The 20171-nt window shown below is 39.6% G+C and overlaps 1 protein-coding gene across 2 annotated transcripts; it reads left to right on the top strand.

Moving 5' to 3' along the window:
• The first annotated feature begins 11506 nt into the window (after nucleotides 1–11506).
• On the top strand, nucleotides 11507–17623 carry LOC140953039 (uncharacterized). Of its 2 annotated transcripts, none has more exons than XM_073402525.1 (4): nucleotides 11507–11885; nucleotides 14663–14884; nucleotides 15012–15492; nucleotides 16163–17623. In XM_073402525.1, exons 1-4 carry the CDS (start codon nucleotides 11790–11792, stop codon nucleotides 16489–16491), a joined length of 1128 nt encoding a protein of 375 aa, XP_073258626.1. In that variant the 5' UTR covers nucleotides 11507–11789; the 3' UTR covers nucleotides 16492–17623. The 2 variants fall into 2 exon arrangements, with proteins under 2 accessions (XP_073258626.1, XP_073258627.1); XM_073402526.1 differs by lacking the exon at nucleotides 11507–11885 and adding an exon at nucleotides 13866–14580.
• The last annotated feature ends 2548 nt before the right edge of the window (nucleotides 17624–20171 follow it).

The following is a 20171-nucleotide window of genomic DNA, read 5'->3' as shown; positions in this document are numbered from 1 at the left end:
AAACATTTAGAAGAATTATCGTGATTAAACCAGTTCGTTAATGAATGACTCAAAGCCGTTTAAGAATTACAAGACTGGCAGTAAAATATTGCGTCATTGTTAATTCATTGTTTTTGCCTTGATTAAAAATCACTCTCATCCAAACATTTCAGCAATGGTTCAGCTAGCCCCTCCCCCACCCTATCTCCGCCGTTTCTTGTCACCGATTTTAGAGCGAATGATCTTGAGGTACAAAATATATGATCGCAGGAGATAGGGACAACGCGCTTATGTAAATAACTTTTGTAGCCTATAACCGAACAAAAAATATCATGGGATACGGTATTCGCTCTAGTTATTATCTTTAGGGGACTCAAGCCTAGTCTATCTAGTATGTAAAAATACCTATCATGTTATATACCTATATCTCTAGTATATTGAAATATATACCAAGAAACAGGATATAGATACCAAGAATCTAATTGTAATTTCTGAGGGCCCCTTCGTTACTGGGGCGAAATTTTACATCGGACAATGTGGCTTATTTTGCAAATGATGGCGCCAATTAAAGTATAAAACTCATGATTTTCTTTGCGAAGTTTGTAAAAGTATATTATCATTACTTATTTTATGTCTAGAAATCATCTTTAACTCTGTTATCTTTTAATGTTATGAAACCCATGCAGTTTACGGCATCCTCGGAGACCCAGGGGTAGTTAGTCGGGTCGATAAAATGATCGTGGTGAAAGTTTTCTGTAAGATCGATCTTACAGAAAACGTTCACCACGAACATTTTATAGACCCTACTAACACGCGGCCTCTTTGTCTCCGAGGATGAGTTTACAGTTGAATGTGTAGCGAATAAGAAAATATTCGAAAATATGCGCAGGACTTTTATTTCATAGATTCAATCTCATAAAATTCTTCATACAAGCTGTGGTAGCAGTAAAGCAGACACACTATAAACATTAATTCCAAAGATAACAGCTAGTCTAAATTATAAGAAGATTGCAAATAGTAGTCGAGGCAACCAGATCACAGCAATCAAACATGGCAAAGATCTTTAATTGCGGTGATCAAGTAGGCTCATCTACTGTAAACACAATTTCAGTGGTAAAAATTAGAAGTTATCGATGACTAAATATATGAAATATTGTTAAAGAGCCACTCATTGTTCGGACAGAGCTTAAAAAAATATTGCATCAAACTGTGTTCCTTCAAGCTTTACGCAGGTGGAAAAGTGAAGAAATATACTGTAGACTGTTCGGTAAATGCCGAAGAATCCTTGGGAAGAGAAAATAAAGGTGACAAATGTTTATTGCGGTTTTGTTTACCATTAACGACCAGGAAAAGAAGCGGCAGGTTGCTCTCAAGCTGGGCTTGTATGGAGAAATACAGTTGACTCTCGATAACTCGAACACTCGCTAACTCGAATCACGCGCTAACTCGAACCAAAATCGGTTTCCCATTAGATTTCCTCCTTACATTTACTGTAATTTTACCCTCGGTAACTCGAACCCTTCATACTCGAACCTCGCGTTAACTCAAAGTCATTTTTGTTCAGCCTTCAGACCATTTCTATGATAATTTTACCCTCGATAACTTGAACCATGTTTTAAGCGCATGACTTGTCGAAACTAAAAATTGTGTTGCAGTCCTATACTAAACACTGAGTTTATTTCAAAAAACCAATGTGTTCTTTGTATTTCTTCAATCACTGAATATCAATAAATCTCTCGCTACCCTGGAAGTGAAGTATACGTGATACTCTCGCTTGCATTCCTTCCCCATCCCATTTCCTTACTTCTGGTTATTTGCTTGGAACTCCCAATACTGGAACTAGTACTCCCGATGACTCGAACTTTCTCCGATTTGCCTAGAAAGTTCAAGTTATCGGAAGTCGACTGAAGTTATCCCGGGAAAGATGAGTACTGACTATGAGAAAAACGAGTTGACCCGTTTGCCCTACCCAAATGCTGGCAACAAAAGGGGCAGAACATGCTCTGATTGTCTCTTTCCAAGATGACCAGGCTGGGCGAGCCAAAGAATTTGCATGGAAAAAAATTGGTCTGGCTAAAACGGTGACCCTACCAACGAAAGAGCCGTGACCTGGCTAGGTGGATCATCCTTTTAGCTGAAACAACTTTTCTCATGTAAACGGCTCGCCAAGTTTTGTAAGGAATTTTAAGAAACGTTGGCTCTCCCGTCCGAGAGTGGATCGGGTAGGGCAATGACTCTTCCACCCGAGACCAGTTTTCGTCATATAAACGGGGACCACACAGGGTAACCACGGTTGTAGAATGGGCTCAAATTAGCAGCAAAACAACACGTTTTTTTAGGACGTCACAACGGCTAAGGCGTATACTGTGCTGATATGAGGGTCCCCAATAGGGTTCTTCAATCCCGTAATCCCGACCCAAAATTTTGTGCAGTCCCGTAATCCCGAGGGTTATTTTTGGCATCCCTCTCCCAAACATAGTTTCAATCCCGAGTCTCGTCCCGATTTTGCTTTTAAATCCCGAATCCCGAGCTTCAAATAAGGGAAATTCCGGATCCCGAAAAACCGATCGAGGACCCTCCGATGTTGTAGCAAAGAGATGTGGTAAAGTATCACGTTTAGGGTAAACAAGAGAGATCATGTCAATCATTTATCGCGCTTGCTTTAATGCCCTTTTTTAAGTGAAGAAGAGTGGTTTTTTTTCTTTATTAACCACGTGAATAAGAACTCTCCCCTGCTTTTTATCTTGGTCAGATACTTCCTGTTAACCATAAGGGTAGTCAATAACGTGGCCACGTTTAGTTTTAATTCTCATCGCTCTAATTAACATGCGCTGGAAATGGCAAGAAGATTTCTCCAAGAGTTTCTCCTCGCCTAAAAAGACTCCGTCTTTTATACCCGGGTATATTACAGTTCTAGTGCATCCGACAGGTCTTTTAAAAAGTGTCAGTTTGGTAAAACTTTTTAATCATTTAATTAAGCTGTCCTTTAAATTTTTATGGTAAAATGACATCTCTATCTTTTGTAAAGGTAAAAACGAAACCTCCTTTGTTTCATACTGGCGTTGGCTGGAGTAAACATCGAAGCTATAATGACCCTCCAATCACGCCCAACACGAACGGTCACTATCGAGAAATCAGTAAAGGAAGCTTCTGCTCCATACGGAAAGATTCTTAGAATACTCCTATTGTATTTTGATACCTCTGGTTTCAACTTTGTAAACCGCCGCTACATGTAGCAGAGGCATACTACAATCTAAAACATGGTTTTCGTTGTGGGAAAATCTAGCTTTTGTGATTTCAATTAATTCCCAAAGATCCGATCAAACAAAGGAAGTATTTGTCGAACCTAAGCAAACATCGAAGTGATATTTGAGTTTAATATCTCCCTCCGGATCTGTCAGGAAAATGTTATTCAGCTGATATTTACTTCCGGGTCGCTGGTCTGAAATCTGAATTAAAGACGCTAGTATTCAAGTTATTTTGTTTGCCTTTCCATTCAAAACAATAAAACACATGTTGCTTTCGAGCCTTTTAGCAAAGCTAAGCGAAAACAAAGGCTTCTCCGCAGTATCGAAACTAGGAGAGTTCTCGGCACCCATTATCCTTTCTTATTTTTTACACTTAATTAATTCTTAAACTGAGTAGTTTTTCAAACCTACAAAAAAGTATCAAAATGTTCCCGCCAAAGTGAAAATGTCTAATACGATTAATTCCAGAGACAAAGCTTGTTTCTAATTTAATGCGAATTTCTTCTCAGTATCCATAACTGTTGAATACGTTTTTCAGCTAAGTACGGTCAAGTACGATTTTGTCAAGGTTGGAACTAGAAAAGAACACATTTTAAAGTGAATTGACCATTTTGCTATATCTGCAAACTAAAGGTGTTTTTACGACTTCTTTGAAACCGTTATTGAAGTATTTGAACAAATTAATTGATTCGAATAACGCAATAATATCAAAATAAACAATTATAAATTACAGTGGAGCCCTGTGGGCAGATGTTCACCGGGTAAAGACCTCTAAGCTAAAGCTTACTGGTCTAACAATTTTTTTGGATGCCTTGCCGGCGGTGCCGATTGACTGCTATGATGATGAAATCCAAATTTTGTGAGCTTGAAAGTGGAAATAAAAGTATTGATTGTTGATTTAAAAAGTAATAAGAATGCGGATGAGCCGTTCTCATTTTTCTTTTTAACGGTTTATTATTCACGGTGTTGGAACATAAGCCAACATTAAACTTTGTTGAAGTATTATTTCTAACCTTTTCTAAAGAAATGTCCTGGTATATTCGTATAGTTTGTGCCAAACAGATTTATACTGCAGCCCTATTGAGCTGACTTTACCATACAGAGGTTTACAGACTTCCATTTTCTTAGTTACCCTTCTCTATAGGTCAAGAATTCACTAATTTGCCACCTTCTTAAACCATTACCTGTGTGACTGAATGTTTAAACAAGAAAAAATAATCTTGGAAACGCTAGACTTTCTCTCCTTACAATAAAGCTATACACCATCGATATAGCTATGTGGAAACTTAATGACAACGGTGATAAACTACCCTGGCTCCAGCGGTCCGTTCTCGAAATGCAAAGGATGAAATAAAATTCAGTTGCTCACGGTTTAATCAGGTTTCCGTTCTCTGTCGCGGTTTCGTCGCAAACTATCAAGATTTGAGTAACAAAAAAACCTCTGGTACCCAAAGCAGTGATGAACTCAGGATAAAGTACAGTGGAATGATTTTTTCGATCGCTCACTTCTGTTCTAAGTATTTTCTCTTGCCATTTGTTTTGCAAGACCTTCATTGAATTGAATCAAAACAAAATAATTAACAAAATCGAGGGACTCACACAATTATTACTACCCAAGTAAACTGACATGACAAAATGTCTCTGAATTATTCCTAATACTAAATGCGTAAGAAGATTTTTGACAGATAGTAGCCAGACTTTAAACCCAAATTTAAATTAAAAAGTTTTTTTTTTGTTTTTTTATCTACAGCAGGTTGACAGTAGGTTGCACAATTGAGCATACACGCTCGTATTTGCTAAAACTTTAATTGAATAACTTGACGTATTGCTCATTTGCGGGTTTCAATCATAGCTATGTTTACTTTAGTAAACGAACTTGCAGAAACTTCATTTCCTTCGTTCTCTATGGCTCACTCGCCGGTACGACAGCCACGCCCACGCCCTTTAATGTTAGCTCTAATATATTTAAACCAAGCAATCGCTTTGTATTGCTCAATCATACTGACTGACTGACTTCAGTGTTGTATTAAAATTGGGGGCTACGTTTTGATGGTGAATTGATTCAGTTTTTAGACTCCAAATCTAACCGCATTTGACTAGTTCATTTTGTCTGTCAAACTTAAAAATTCGACCGAAAATAAATTTATTCAGTTTTCCAATTACACAATTATAGTAGTATCAAACTTTATTCATAATCACTATAGATTCCCAGTTCACTCGCCTTTAGGAAAGGAAGGTATGATTTTTGGAGGCATCTTTTTTTAAATAGCTTCTGTCGAGGTGTCTGTAAAGGTGTAACTTTTCTCGATTATTTATATCTGACAAGGCCCCTGATAAAATGGCCGTGTTCATTTAGCTGTGTTAAAAGAAAGAAATAGAGTGCTAATCGATTTAGATTACACACCACGCCACGCATAAACCATTCAACGTTTTGTTTGAGCCCAATTAAAACCAATGAACTAACAGATATTCTTTTCGGAAATTGCGTTTTTTTGTTACGTTAAAAGTGCGTAATTGTTCATCGGCTCACTTGTTACTAAAACTTTAAAATTCGAACAGTTTTCATTCCAGTGTTTAGCCTCGTGATCAGTATTTAACCAAAGCATGATTGTGCCTCGTGTACGATCAAAATCTAACGAAACGAACACCAAAGAAAGGACCGCAGTTTTTGTTGCTTGCTCAAGGGTCAGATTCCTAAATTCATTTAAGGGTGTCATTCGCGTATTATAGTTCACTAGTTGAAACGTTTGTTAAAGAAATAAGCCCTGGCTCCCAATTAGAATCACCTTCACGCGATGTATATTTCGCAATATTTAGCAGAGAAGTTCCTACTCATTCGTCGAAGCCATATATTGTACTAATCGAGCGTGGGAGGTTTCCCTGATTAGCCTCCTGGATGGATTTAATGAGAAATCCTCCAAGTTGGATTGAATCAAGAATCGAAGAATTCGTTATGTGCATTTGTCAGAATAGAGGGTCGTATAGATCCAAATCAGAAGTTTCAGATTCACTACGGATAAGAAACAACTGCTCTTAATTTCTACCCTGAAAATGACATTTTCCTAAAGCACGATGTTATCAAAGTCATCAGTAACTTAAAGGTTGCAAGGTGTACCAAAAAGCTACAAAATTGTATACGTACCTTAGAGAAAGAAGCATAGGTCGCCTTCTGCATGTTGCTACAATATAAAGATCTCTTATGATTTCGGGAAATGTTTTCTTAGTCTACTTAGTCCAACCATTTTCATGCCACTCGTTGTTTGCTTTCATCACGCAACTTTGCGAAGTTGATTTACTGCCTACTAGAAATAATCACTAGCCGGAAAGGACTGAACCGTAAAGTTTGCAATGTAATTAACAAAATGGCATTAGCGTTTTAGGCTAAGATGAAATTTACTGAACTGTATTAATAAGGCTTCATAATTTTAAGCCAAATACATTGGCAGAAAGAGACATCTGTCTCAAAACCAATAATTATGACAGGACAGTGAGCGTCTCTCTTCTCGCGTTTAGGAAATTGTAACTCAATTTAAGGGCACCGTTGGAAATTATACTTTTTACGGTCTTCCTATACTGTAAGTTTTTGTTGTTTTTTTCTTTTTTCATTTATTTATTGCTAAAAAGTATTGGAGAGGGTTAGGTCTCACGGGCGAACAAATTGAGGCATTAAAAAAAAGTTTTCCCATGAAAGTGACTTTTAACAAAATAACTTATAACTTGACAAAGAATCGCACCGGTTGCTTCAAGTTTTCTTTTTCCGCTAACATACGTTTCGCTTTCCTTCCTGTTTTACCAAACATTTCTATTTGCTCACTGCGTAGCGCAGAAAGATACTGGAGGGGCGCCTGGTGTTTCATTTTTTGTGTGTTAGCAAACATCGGAACATTGAATAGCTCCAAAGTTTGTTACATTGTAAAAGGTGAAACTGAACTGATCAGCAATGACTATATGCCGGCTATCATGACTTTTCATGACTTATGATCCACCTGCAATTTCTTTCAGTTAAATCTTTGTTTAACGGTTATTTATTTATGTATAGTTTGAAGGTTTTTCGAGGACTGCATGTACTCTTTGTTTTACCGTTTGACGCACTAGCGGCACGCGAAAGGAGTTGAGGATTCAACCCCCTTCCACTCCATTGCCCTCTGTTCTCTGTGGACTCATCAACGCGTACCATTGATTCTCTTCTACTCCAGAAATTAAGGGAACAGCGACCATTATCGCTCTCGTTTAGAGTCTCGAGCAAAACCTGCCTCTTTTTGTTGGTTTAGAAGCTGTGGAGAGAACCAAAAGAGACAACTGGATAATATGTCTCCGTTCCTAGGTTCTGGTTTGACGTCTTTCTTAACCCAGGGTCCATATTCGCCTGATAACTTTGTACGAGACCGCTTCCTCTCAAAGAACATTTTTCGAAGAGGTAGAAGTCCTGCTTTTCATGCCCATTGTGAAAAAGTAGCTTGTGTATCAGGGGCACGAGAAACATATATAGAGGCCCAGATAACAAGGGCGCAGTTTCCGCGTCGCGCGGTTCGTCTCGCGCACAATATTTTATGCACCTGCCACGCGGGCTAAAGGTCACGTGACGTATGCTGTTTTTAACGGCCAGTGTAGCCTAAAGCCCCGTGCAAAAGGACACAACATTGTTTGATGTTACTTTTTGCGTCCGTTTGCACACCCTTTTGCATGTTGTTGCGTGTTGTTGGGAGTTGTTGCGCAAAGTTTGAAACTGGTCAAACTATGAGCAACAAAGTTGGGAGTTGTTGGCCAACAATGTTGCGTCCGTTTACACGGGGCTTAAGTAGCATGCTTTTTTAAGGGGTTAGGGGAGAGGAGATCTTAGAGGACGAAGGGAGGAGGGGAGGATTGAAGAAAGAGAGAGTTTCAGTGAAGAGACAGTTTCTCTCCTTTCGCAAAGTAAGTAAAGCAAGTAGAAGCACTTAGTTATCCTCTCTTGTTTTAACCTGCGAACAGCCGACGTATTTCCGGTCGATAACAACGCTGATGTGCTCGTGTGAAAAAAGAAGTAATAAAAGCTATTTACAGCAATTAAGAATTAATAAAGCTTTTCCGCCAGAAACCGCCTGGGCTCAGGCTAAGGACAGAGTCGCCCTGTATCTATGGATGACTAAACGCAGGTTGGTGGTATATTAATGCCGGAGTTTTAATACTGATTCAGAAAACTTTTACGAGAATGTTTCAATCGTAGGCCCGGGAGGCCGGCTTCTAGGATTCATGTCTTAAATTATTTTGATACAAAAGCTGTCGTACACCTTTTCTTTTTTTCTCCTCCACGGAATTGTTGGTTTGAACTAATAAAGGATTAAAAAAGCTGCAAAAACCGTGGACGAAGATCCTGCTAGTTGTAAACGTTGGATCTCTAGAAAAGATATCAAATCAGCCAAAATCTAAAGAACCAAGAACAAGAAGTCCAAAGACTACTGCAAAGCTGATTTAAAACAACGTATATTGTTTTTTATAACAATATTTCGGCTGGCCATACCAGCCTTCTTTAGGTTTACAGATGTTACTGAACTTATGTGATTGCTACATAGAGCGGTTTTCACTTGACTGTCGAAAGGAATTGGTTTTGGTTTTGGTTTTGGTTTTACTACGCCCTTTGGTTGGCTAGTGTATTTACTTTGGTTTTGGTTTTACGACAGTTAAGTGAAAACCGCTCTAAGTTCAGTAACATCTGTAAACCTGAAGAAGGCTGGTATGGCCAGCCGAAATACCGTTATAAAAAACAATATACATTGTTTTAAATCAGCTTTGCAGTAGTCTTTGGACTTCTTGTTCTTGGTTTGAACTGACGCCACGGCGGCCATTGTGGTTAACAAGAGCAAATCTTCTCCCTCCGCTGGGTACTAAACTCTAATCAACTTCATGCAAATTCTGCCAAAAAAAAAAAAATTGTATTGTTTTGTCAACCCTCCCCAGTGTCACGTGGTTGCTTACGGGTTGCTTACCAACAACTGCCATTGTCTGGTTCAGTTTCTACTCTTCACTTGATTCTTTGCCAATATAATATAAAAGAACAATATTGATGAATATTAGCCTTTTAGCCTACCTGCCAACTCAGACGTATTACTAGTTGATGTTTCCTTCCGGAGAAAGTGAAGTAGTTTCGCGGTTCGGTGGATCGGAGGGAATAGAAAACCGGAAATACCTGTACATTCGCGGGCTAGCCTGCTCTCAGATTGGCTCTCTGATCTCTACCCAATAGCCCGGGGAGGAGGGTACTCCGGCGGAGTTGGGTTAATTTTTGCTGGGTATGTGCCGCCGGCATCTCAGAGCCCCTACCCCATTATAGTCTATTCTGTGGCCCATTATAGACCCCATCTTAGTCACTTTTGGGCAAATATGTAATTTTCGCGATCCCATCTTAGTCACTGTCTATTTATGTATCTACCTTATATTGAATGAGGAACACTTTACTTTTCACCTACAGTACAAACATTCTTGTACGTTTGCTAACCGCAGATATGAAGGACTGTCTTACCCCAAAAATCAAAAAAATGTGCGACCCCATTCTAGTTCATCTATTGAAAATGCGACCCCATTATAGACAAGCCAGTTGTGAAAATGCGACCCCATCCAGCGCCACATCACCAGTTTCCTCCTCCCCGAAGCATTAGCTCTAAAAGCTACTGAACCTGTACCAAGTTGTAGCTAAATTCCCATACGCAAATAATTCAATAGGATGAACGTACACAATCACGGGGCATTTGTACGAGGGAAAATAAGACGCGCAGTCTTACATATAAATTAGACGCAAATTGTCCCCAATAAACAACACATTTCGTCTGTAACACGCGACTTAGCTAAGACCTGTTCGTAAGACGGGTCTTAGCTAAGTCGTGTCTTATTTCAGACGAAATGTGCCATTTGTAGGGGACAATTTGCGTCTTTATTACATCCCGAATATTCGTGACTAGTTTAGTTTTGTTGATATAGTCTCAAAGGCGTTCATTCTGAACTGAACGAAATAGTTCATCGTCATTATTTATGCTCGGCTGTAAATGTTGAATCTTTAACCCTTTTTAGTTTTTGTTAGCCAAAAGTGATCGCGACTTCAATGACTGGCGAGAGGATAATGGGACAATTATCCTTTTTCAAGTGTCATCCTCTCGGTTTTGCTTAACTTTCTCTCGTCTGTTGGCCACAATTAAATCCCTTACGTAATTATAATATTTGTCCTTTAATTTGACACAAACACTTGAATACTAGTCGTTACTCTGGAGAAATGTGCCGTAGAAAAAACTGAAGTTTTCTCCCGAGACGGGCAAATTCTGGGTCTTCTTCATCCGTGAAGTTCCGCAACCCGTCAGGCTGCTCTACAGACTATTGTCTGCGGACAAAATGGAAAAGGGTCTTGAGTTTCTCTTGCTTATGCCCTAGTTTCGGTGTGATAATTGAAAAGACCAGAGACCAGTCTCGTAATTTCGACAATTTTCCATTGTCATGGATCCTGATCAAGAAGAAACTGCAGTCGTTGAGAAACTTCTGTTAACCGCTTCTAGAAAGTTTCATAACTTAAGACAAAGTAGGTACTCTCACATCCTACGCTTTTGTAGAATGTATTTTGTTTGAAATTAAACCTAACGAAGATGATTAAATTCTCGTCAATTTTGTGTAAACCATTAGCTCCCGGCGCCTCACGCCTCACTGAGTTAGTCCATCGTCTGTTTTAATTGAATTAAAATAAAGGACAGGAACACCAACTCGTGCGGGTGAGGATTAAATAAGGCTGCTCACACTCTAACAACAATCCCAAGAACGGACCAAAATTATAAACAGTTGTATTATTTTGGTCAGGTGATAGCGAACGTGATTGCTTCTGTTCAAAGGTCTAATTTTCACGTGTCCGCGGTTTGGAATCTCAGAATCAATTATAAGATTATTATTACGCAATTTTCACTTTTGCTGAAGTTGAGTCGTTTCCCCCAAAGTAGAGCAAAAAATCATCTGGCCGAATTTGCCAGGTCTCTCGTGGCGGTTATCAAGTCTTGGTAACCGATTATGAGCCATCTGTGTCGTCTTTTTTAAAGAAATGCTACTCAAACTAAGAGAGGTAAAAAAAAAAAATGAAGATAGTGAGCATTCTGGCTACCGCATGCTGTGCATGTGAATCGAAAGTTTTTAGATCTACATAATTATTGTCATTTTTCATTGTTCAGACGTGGAATTAGGCCAAAAAAGAGAAACTAGTTCAGCTACTCAAAGGTACGACCTAGTCAGTACAATAATAATGCTGGTTTTTGTTGTAGGTCTTGTGGACATGCGACCTTTGGGAGGCAGGAAAGTCAGAGTCAAGATGAAGAGCAGAAACAGAAGAAAACGCGCGTATCAGTTGTTCCTCGTTTGGCGCGAATGTCACTCACGAAAGTGTAACGTTACGACCTTCGGCACGTCTTCGAACACGCCCCCGTATATTACCAGGCACCGCCCATAAGAGTTCTAATATTGAACAACAAAGCAAGCCTTTTCCTGTTTCTTCAAATACGCTTTGCTTCTCCGATTGAACAACTCTCTTACTACTAGATGGCTGTTTGAGGTGTCGAAATGAGGCGAAACGAGAGGAGCAGGATGCAAAATAATAAAATGGAAACATTTCTTAACGGCCGCACTTTGTCAAGTTCGAAGTATGCGAGTATTGAGGTAGGAAGGTGAAATTGTACTTTGTACTCTTTGAAGCTTTTCTTTATTTGGTACGGAAGGTTGGAGAGCAAGTATTTAAGTGCCTGTTTGTTTGAATTTACTGCAGATTTCACCCGCCTTAGAGAGCTTACTAAAATATGGGACTATTTAAACTTGGAATTACGAGCGTGCTTTCTCCAGTGTTCACAGGATATCGAACTTTGCTTCTTAGAGGTTAAGCGTATCCCGAAATGCTTGTACACCAACCACACGGAACACACTCAGGACTCGAGATCGCAGTTTAGCGACTTTTTTAATAATGGGTTTTTTCGCTTGAGAAAGTCATACCACAAGACAAACCGTTTAACAAGGAGACTACCCTGTAATTATATTCACTATCGGAAATCAGAAAATTTATTAAATTATACAAGAAGAACTGCTTATGTAATCTGTATACCAACAAGCGTAACAAGCGGAGAAAAGCGAGGTTTGTTATTTTTCAGTACTGCTCCAGCAAGTATAAGTTTTGCGTCTTCATCAGGTGCTGCTATTTACCTAAGTGTTCCTCATGTACTACCCTTCAAATATTTGTGCGATCATGTCCTCAATCACCCAGTAAAGCTCCATCCAGCTTCGACATATACTTCCGTTTAGGCGAACCAAACTTCACTGACTAAGGTGAACTTATCAAGGCATCACCGACAGTGAAAGGAACTATAGCTTTTTTTAGTCAAAGGATCAGACTTCCATGAGATAGCAAGGGTCTCGTTTAAAGGACTGTTCACGGTTTAAAACAAGCTTGGATGCCGTGCCTTATAAGAACCCCATAACAGAAGGAAATTTTTGTGCCACGGAACCTGGCTGTCCGCGACCAAGAAATGTAGACTACGTCTCGATATTTGACTCTCTTCAGCTCCAAATTCATATCTTTGACGTATGACAATCCAAAGCTTCATTTTCTGAAAATTTTTTTTCATTTGCCTAAAAGCCCTTCTCAGTGATTTTCCAACAAAACCCGACCTGCTATTTGGCGTGTTTGGACATGCCAAAATATTTCAGAATCCGGTACAAAAGGGACGAAGAATTGACGCAATTAATGATTCTTTTGTTTTTGATATCTCGCACGTTAAATCGCAGCACCACAAAAACATAAATGTCACTCAGTTTACTTGTTCAGTTAGGCCTTTAAAAATGACTTTTTTTCAAAACTTTCACTTCCGACGACCTGATCAAGCTAAGTCAGCGGGAAAGACCAAGTCTATCTTCTCGCAAAAGTTAAGTCTAGTTCACTACGCCAATTTATATTCCGTGCAAAACAACTTATAACCGAATGTAATCTTTTCTGTACGTGACTAATTGTTAGCCTTCAAATGCAACAAAAGAGCTTTACAAATGTTTTGCGGATTTCGACGTGACCCTCTGAACTACTGATTCCCCAACTTTTCCAAAGTTCCTGCCGCAATGCACGTTGCCCCTTTTCCGTTCCATTTGGCATCGATAATCTACCACTGTGTAAAACTTCAGGAGGACTGAAGAGAGAATTTTAAAAAAGAAGTTCAGTTCGATAAGAATGTGATAGAAAAATCTAAAGAAACAATGGTCCCGCGTCGAAATAGTTTTATCAATTGATTTGATCAATTAAATTTTGCCACCGCCAGCCTTTTGTCGGAGCGAGCAGTCAAGGAAGATAGACGGAAACTCTGCTTCCAGGGTCTACGTAAAGATTGGTCCAAATCATCTGTTACAAAGAACTTAATTAAGGAATTTTAATAGGTAAAAGAATTGCAGAGAAAGGTGGAACAGAAAGGCTTTGATTAGCGAAGAGCCCAAAATATTAGTCTTTACAAATCGGACAATTTGGGACGGGATTTATTTCCGCTGACAAAATGTGCGCTCCGAAGATTAATGTCGAAAACGTCGCTCAGTGAACCAACGAGTGCAGTGTTGTTTGTTCTTTAATATTTGTTAAACATTACACTTCCGTTTTCTTTATTAATTCGTTTTGAAGTTTCGATAGGGTGGTTCCCGAATAGTTTGCCAATCGAACTCATCGTAAAAAAGGGACGATGATCTAAGGCAAGGTTTGGCCGAAATTTGGGTTTGGTCAACACAGAAATGAAGCGATTGATATTAAAACGGAAAAAGGTATGACATGGGCGAGGGAACAAAGAAAAGCCTTCAAATTTGTCATAATAGCGCCTGTTCGGACTTTGATCTTCAAACGAGAATAGTTAAAATTACCAAAATATTTGTATGGCGCGGAAAATTATTCTTTGCGTGATCTGAAACGCTGAATGATTCAGTTTACTTCGACGCGGGCAGTCAAGTTATTCAGGCAAATTATTCGTCGTCACGTGTCATCTTCTATTTTGGCCTTGGCCGAATGTAAACAAACGTTGTCCGCTTGGCGGGACAAAGTTCGTTTTCAGCCTCTGACTACACGTGAGTAAAGTTTAATTCACGCGCCGTTCACATGAAAGTACGACTGTGATTGGCCGAATTTTAAGGAGATGTATTGTGATTGGTCCAACCCCCAAATACGCCCTCTGAACTGCATGATCACAGTTGCTGATCTAAGTTCAATCAACACAAAACGATAACAAAAATCTCTTACGAAGCAAGTTTGAGTCAGAGTTTTGCAGAGAATATTAGAGAGATGTATGTTCTTCCCTTATCTCCACCTACAACGCCTTCGTCGTCGTCTAAAGAAATAGAAGTAAGTGAAATTAGAAAAGAACTTTTGAATGAAGAAAAGGTTTCAATAACTAACATTTTTACCCTCTTTGTGTTTACATCAGGAGGAGCAAATGTCTGACTCAGAAAGTTGTCAAGCCGAACCGAGTGGGAACGTCGATTTGGATGCTGTGCAGTCGCTTCTGGCAATGAGTCAGTGGTCGCCTCCTTCTCATGAAAGAAGTCCTAGCCCCGATTCAGGTGTTTCGTCTATCAGCAGAAATTCGTCGAGCGCGTCTTTGAGCAGTACAGTCAGTATCACTTCCGCTGAGGACGACTTGGAAAAGGTGAGATTTTCGCTGTGAAGAACATCAAAAAAATCTTGTATATTTGCGGGTTAGTTGTTAGATCTTACGCTTGTAATTTAATGTCATATTACAGTTTCCTAATCGCCTCGTTTCGCCTATTTTACAGCCTGAAAGCAACGGTATTCGACCTATAGCACCCGCAGACCTAGAAAGCCCGCGTATGGATAACACTGGACTTAGTGCGTCAATCGCGGGATCTTTGGGAGCGATTTCTACCACAAATACTCCAACGGCTACAGTAGCAAGCCTGCCTTTAAAAGTTTTCCCGGGAGGAGTAAATGTGAACCAGGTTCTTTTGGCAAACGGTGGGGGAAATCTACCAGCCGGTGCTGTGGTTGTACTTTGCCCCGTAGCTACAAATGGAAGTACACCGACAACAGTTGGAAGCATTTCCCAGCTACAAAGAAATTTTGTGGTCACCCAAGCAGGGCTTATTACACAGTTACAGTCCCAAAATCAAGAGGAAAACAACAGTAATGGAAACAGCCAAACAAATCGAAGAAGAAATCATGTTTGTAACTTTGAAAACTGCGGCAAAACGTACTTCAAGAGTTCCCATTTGAAAGCTCATATGCGGACGCATACAGGTTTGTTCAGTTACATCATAATGTAGACACACAGTTCAACTTCCCTGCAAGCTAGAATTTTTTTTAGGGATGACTATTTTTCGTGATATACAGTTTCAGTTCTTGAATTTTTAAAGTTGTTTGCGTTGTGTGATCGCGGGAATTTTCTCTTTTTTTTCACGTGGATGACATGGCCTGGACCACTCCTTTGTCGTGCCTGCCTTACACCCACCGATCACGTGTAAACACGGAAATTAGCCGTGATGCAATGTTTTAGGAACATTCGCGGGAAAATCCCGCGATAGCCAAATCCTCCGCTTTCCGAACTGGGTAAATTTTCCGATAAAAGTTAGCGAGGGTAAGAAAATAATGGTCGGTTACAATTTTTCTTTGTGAAAAGCCCCAGTTACGTAATATGGCAGTAATCGGGGCGTTTAGAGACTTGGTACCGAATTTCGCGTTTTACGTTTTTCCCATTTTTGTAAAACACCTGTCCCCTCCTGCTTAGAGTTTTGACCTCAATTGGAGAGCTTTTTCTCCTCACTCTACAAACCACTTGAAGTTACATGTTTTGGGGAGGTATTTATTGGTAAATTGAATCGTAGTTTTTATGTCTCCTTTTTCTTATGTTGAAGTTGAAATGTTTATGAGAGTCCAGAAATTAATTTTCTTCTCTTTTTGTGCTTGTCAGGAGAGAAACCTTTTCCATGCACATGGGAAAATTGTGACAGACGTTTTGCAAGGTCTGATGAGTTAGCGAGGCACAGACGAACGCATACAGGAGAGAAACGATTTGCTTGTCCTCTCTGTGGGCGGCGTTTTATGAGATCTGATCACTTGACAAAGCATGCAAGAAGACACATGACTGCCAAAAAAGTCCCAGGCTGGCAGCTTGAAATGAACAAACTAAACCAGGTTGCAACAGGTATGCAGCCGTCATCGCTAAGCATGCCTAGTATGGTGCTGGCCGCGTCAGGTGCTGCGACAGCCACTACCAATACAATGCCAGTGAATTCATAGTATCTCGACAGAAGAGACTTGAAGAACTGTGTATTCAAAGGCCTCGGGCCCAACGAAAGAACAGTGGTTGGCCATGAACTTTGTGGAGAGACATCTTCACATGCTAGCAGATAATATAGATTCAGTGATTAATATATTGTGGTGTGACTGTGACTAATAAGCCGTGTTATAGACAGTGACTGGCTAGTCTTGATCATCTTGTCCTTCAGCAATAACTATGTGGCTTTTGCCATTGTCCAGAGTATCCTGCTAGTAGTTAATGTACATCACACTCTTTTTCCCTGAGCTGGGGCAGCTTGGCCTAGCCCTTCAAATCATGACCAACAATAAATAAAATATCCGTTGGTAGACAAAGGTTGTTTAAAGTTAAAGTCAAGGTTCATTTAATTTATTTGCTGTAAATAGTACAAATTCCTTTCCAGATGAGTAGTTTTGCTCAACTTGATCGCCACAAAATTTTCCCTTTTGGTTATATTGCTGGTTTTAATCCAAATAATGTTAAAGAATTCATTGCCAGCTAGATGCATGAAGGGCCTCAGTGGAACGTGTATTGTGTTTTTAAAGATGTGAAACCTTGCTTCAGTTTTCTCGATCACCCAACTTTCAAATATTTTAAAATAGTTTTTCTTGTTTTGTTTCGTCTTCAAACAAAGTGTGGGCCATTCACAACAACTACTGATGTCCTTCATGCATCCAGCAACTCAATTCAAAGTAAAAGAAAAAAATACAACAGCCAAAACTATAAGTGAGTGTAAATTTGGAACATACTGTAGATATATTAAGTTTAAAGAGAGATGCAGCAGAGATTCATAGAGCAAGTTTGATGTTTAAAATTTTGTTTTGCAAGATTTAGAAGTAGAGGTTAGTATGCCAGAACACATATTGATATTGAAGACTTGCTGAAATCTTTTATGAAAGCCGTTAAAATCCGCCGTTTTCTGATATTCAGTTATTGAAGTATTTAACCATTTCATACGTGTAAATTATTTGCAAACCACATCTGCCAAATTATTCATCAAGTGAACCGTTTCATTGCCAGATTTCAAATGTTAATTTATATCTTTTTATTTACAATTTATCATCATGTTATATAGGCAGTGTTCTGTACAAATAAAATGCTTTATTGAACAAATTTGCGTCGTCAGTTGATCTTCACCCGTATATTACAACACTCGAAATAGTCTTGAACGGAGCATGGGCATTTCTTGGTCCAGAGTCATTTAATTGTTCATTCCAAACTGGGTGATTCTTGTTTCTCTTATGTTAGTTTCCGCCGTGGCGAGGACAATGGACTGTACTTTTACACATTTTCATATATTCCCTTTCATGTCTTTATCTTCAGAAAGGAAGAGCCCTCAATTGCTTTGATAGGTTACCAATATGAGCACCGCGCCGGTATCGCAGTTATCATGGATTTCATCTTAGCTTGATTTATTACCAGGCCTTATTAATGAATTCAATGATATATCACGTGTTAAGTTTCTCGACAAAGGAAAGTTGCCAGTTCATTGCATTACACAGTGTGCTGGGTATATATTACAGCCGTCAGCAAGACTGGTGAGTTAGGAACCTTGCAGCACTAAGAAGTACACTATAAAAACACGACAAGAAAGTAATTTGTATTGCTCAGAGGATTTCATTTCACTGAAGGTCACTCTGAAGAATGTACGTCAGGTCTAACAGAACAGGGGCGGATCCAGGATTTTTTTTAGGAGGGGGTGCACTCGTCTCTTGCTCTACTTCAACACCAATAAACCACATAGTTTTCTTTTTTTTGCAGAACACCAGTTGTATTAGAAAACCGCAGGTAATCTCAGGGGAGGGTGCGCACCCCCGCACCCTCCCCCTAGATTCGCCCCTGCAGAAAATACCGCTGATTTCTCTGAAGGTGCTCCTTGATAGTGTAGTTTATGTTGACAAGTATTCAAACTTCATGTTTTGTGTGAAAAACTGGATGTTGAGCTATAGATGGCCTATGACGCCCAATTTTATGTGGCAATGAGTTCTTTCTCCTTGTTTTCTTCTGATTTCGTGACTGACCATCAGATGGAGTGGGCGAGCGGACTTTATCTTCGGCCGAAAAACGGAACATGAAAAAGCAAAGACGTTTTTGAGCAACCCACGTCATTCGGAAGTGAACCTTTCGCATTCTTGGCAGTGGTTATACTCAAATTTTCGGAAAATCCGCCTCTATAATCTTGATAAGAATTATGACACTTAGCAACACAAGTTTTATGGTACTCTCGAGGCATCTAAATACCGTAAATGATCTAATAGACTCCCGGGGAGTCTATTTAATTTTAAGAGCCCAAGACGGGGCGTTAAATAGATAGCCGAAGCGTTTAGAAGAGAGAGGTGTTTCTTCTCTTGCTTTCGGCGAATAATACACCACAGTTCTGATATCAGACTATCCAAACTGAGGAGGATGCAATGCGCAAACCCTTGTTAGCAAATTAAAAAAAAAAAGAAGAAAAGGGAAAAGAAACGAATAAATTGAATGTTTTTGCTTTACACTATTTTTCTTTTAATTTGAAGAAATTAGGATCTATTGGACACGGGGCGCGGCTTAAAAGTGTAAGGGGGCGTTAGTTCATTAGACGAGAGGTGTTTTCGCGTTTATTTTGGAGGGTGTGCACGATTAACAATATAGGTTTTTCTAATTTCAATGCTTTTTTAAAAATTTTATTTCAATGAAAAATGCGTTTTCAATAACAGTTTTTTGGTGCAGTTTATGGGTGAACGGAGGGGCCATTCTCGTTCCTAGGGCCTGTCGTTTCTTTTGGGTACGTGGTGGGTGGTGGTCTGGAACGAGACAAAAACCTGAATTTCCTTTCTCACTCCTAGTCGAATATTTTTTGTACTTTTCATAAAGAGAGGATAACGGGTGTATAAAAGGAAAGAGAAACACGTGTTCTGTATGTTTATGGCTCTTTCTTTTTCTCCTTGTCCTCTCTATGATCACAGGAGCAAGATGACGGTCCTCATGGGTTCACCCATAACTTGACCAACCTACTCTCCCTTCTTTGGAAAATGACATAGACGCTATAAGGCAGACCGACCCGCTTTCCTACTTCCTTTAACGTATGTGTAAGTACCCAGCAAACCTTCGGCTGGGCCTTGGCTAGCGTAAGTCCTCCACAACTGATTTAGAGGAAGAAACAGAAAGATCAATAAACAAAACAAAACACGTGTTTCTTCTCTCGCGCGGCAGCTATACTACTGTAAGACTCTGTATCATTATGAGCAGTTGGGCACAATTCGCGATGATTTCAAGTCCGTTATCTTTACTGTAAAAAACATACAAACGATCCTAATTATAGACTGGATAATAGGCTAGCTAAATAAGAGATCACACACCATTTTAAGGTTTATGCGCCAGTCATGAAAAACCAGCGTGTTAAACTGTTAGAAAGGTCAGTACTTTTTAAATTACCTTATAGCATTTACTGTTGCTTCAATTTTATTGGTGTGACAGCATTAATGTTGACTACTTTGACGGTGGGATATTACACCACGGCAACCTGCGACCAGATATTACTGAGACACAGAGAAAATAGGGAGAGGGCGTGATCTCAGGCCAAATTTAGGGTCGTACCGTTGCCATGGCCAGAACATCAAACATAACCTATCAGTGTTTGTTAGTGATCTTAGTCTGCAGGGAGCCGCCTCTCAACAGTCTG

This window comes from Porites lutea, chromosome 11 (assembly GCF_958299795.1).
Source record: "Porites lutea chromosome 11, jaPorLute2.1, whole genome shotgun sequence".
Lineage (NCBI taxonomy): Eukaryota > Metazoa > Cnidaria > Anthozoa > Scleractinia > Poritidae > Porites > Porites lutea.
The sequence above is the reverse complement of the archived record's forward strand: the minus strand, read 5'-3'. Positions and strand labels throughout refer to the sequence as shown.

Coding starts and splice junctions, on each gene's coding strand:
- LOC140953039 (XM_073402525.1), top strand. CDS start 11,790: ATGAGGCGAAACGAGAGGAGCAGGATGCAAAATAATAAAATGGAAACA. Junction 11,886..14,662: donor CGAAGTATGCGAGTATTGAG/GTAGGAAGGTGA, acceptor TGTTTACATCAG/GAGGAGCAAATGTCTGACTC. Junction 14,885..15,011: donor CTGAGGACGACTTGGAAAAG/GTGAGATTTTCG, acceptor CCTATTTTACAG/CCTGAAAGCAACGGTATTCG.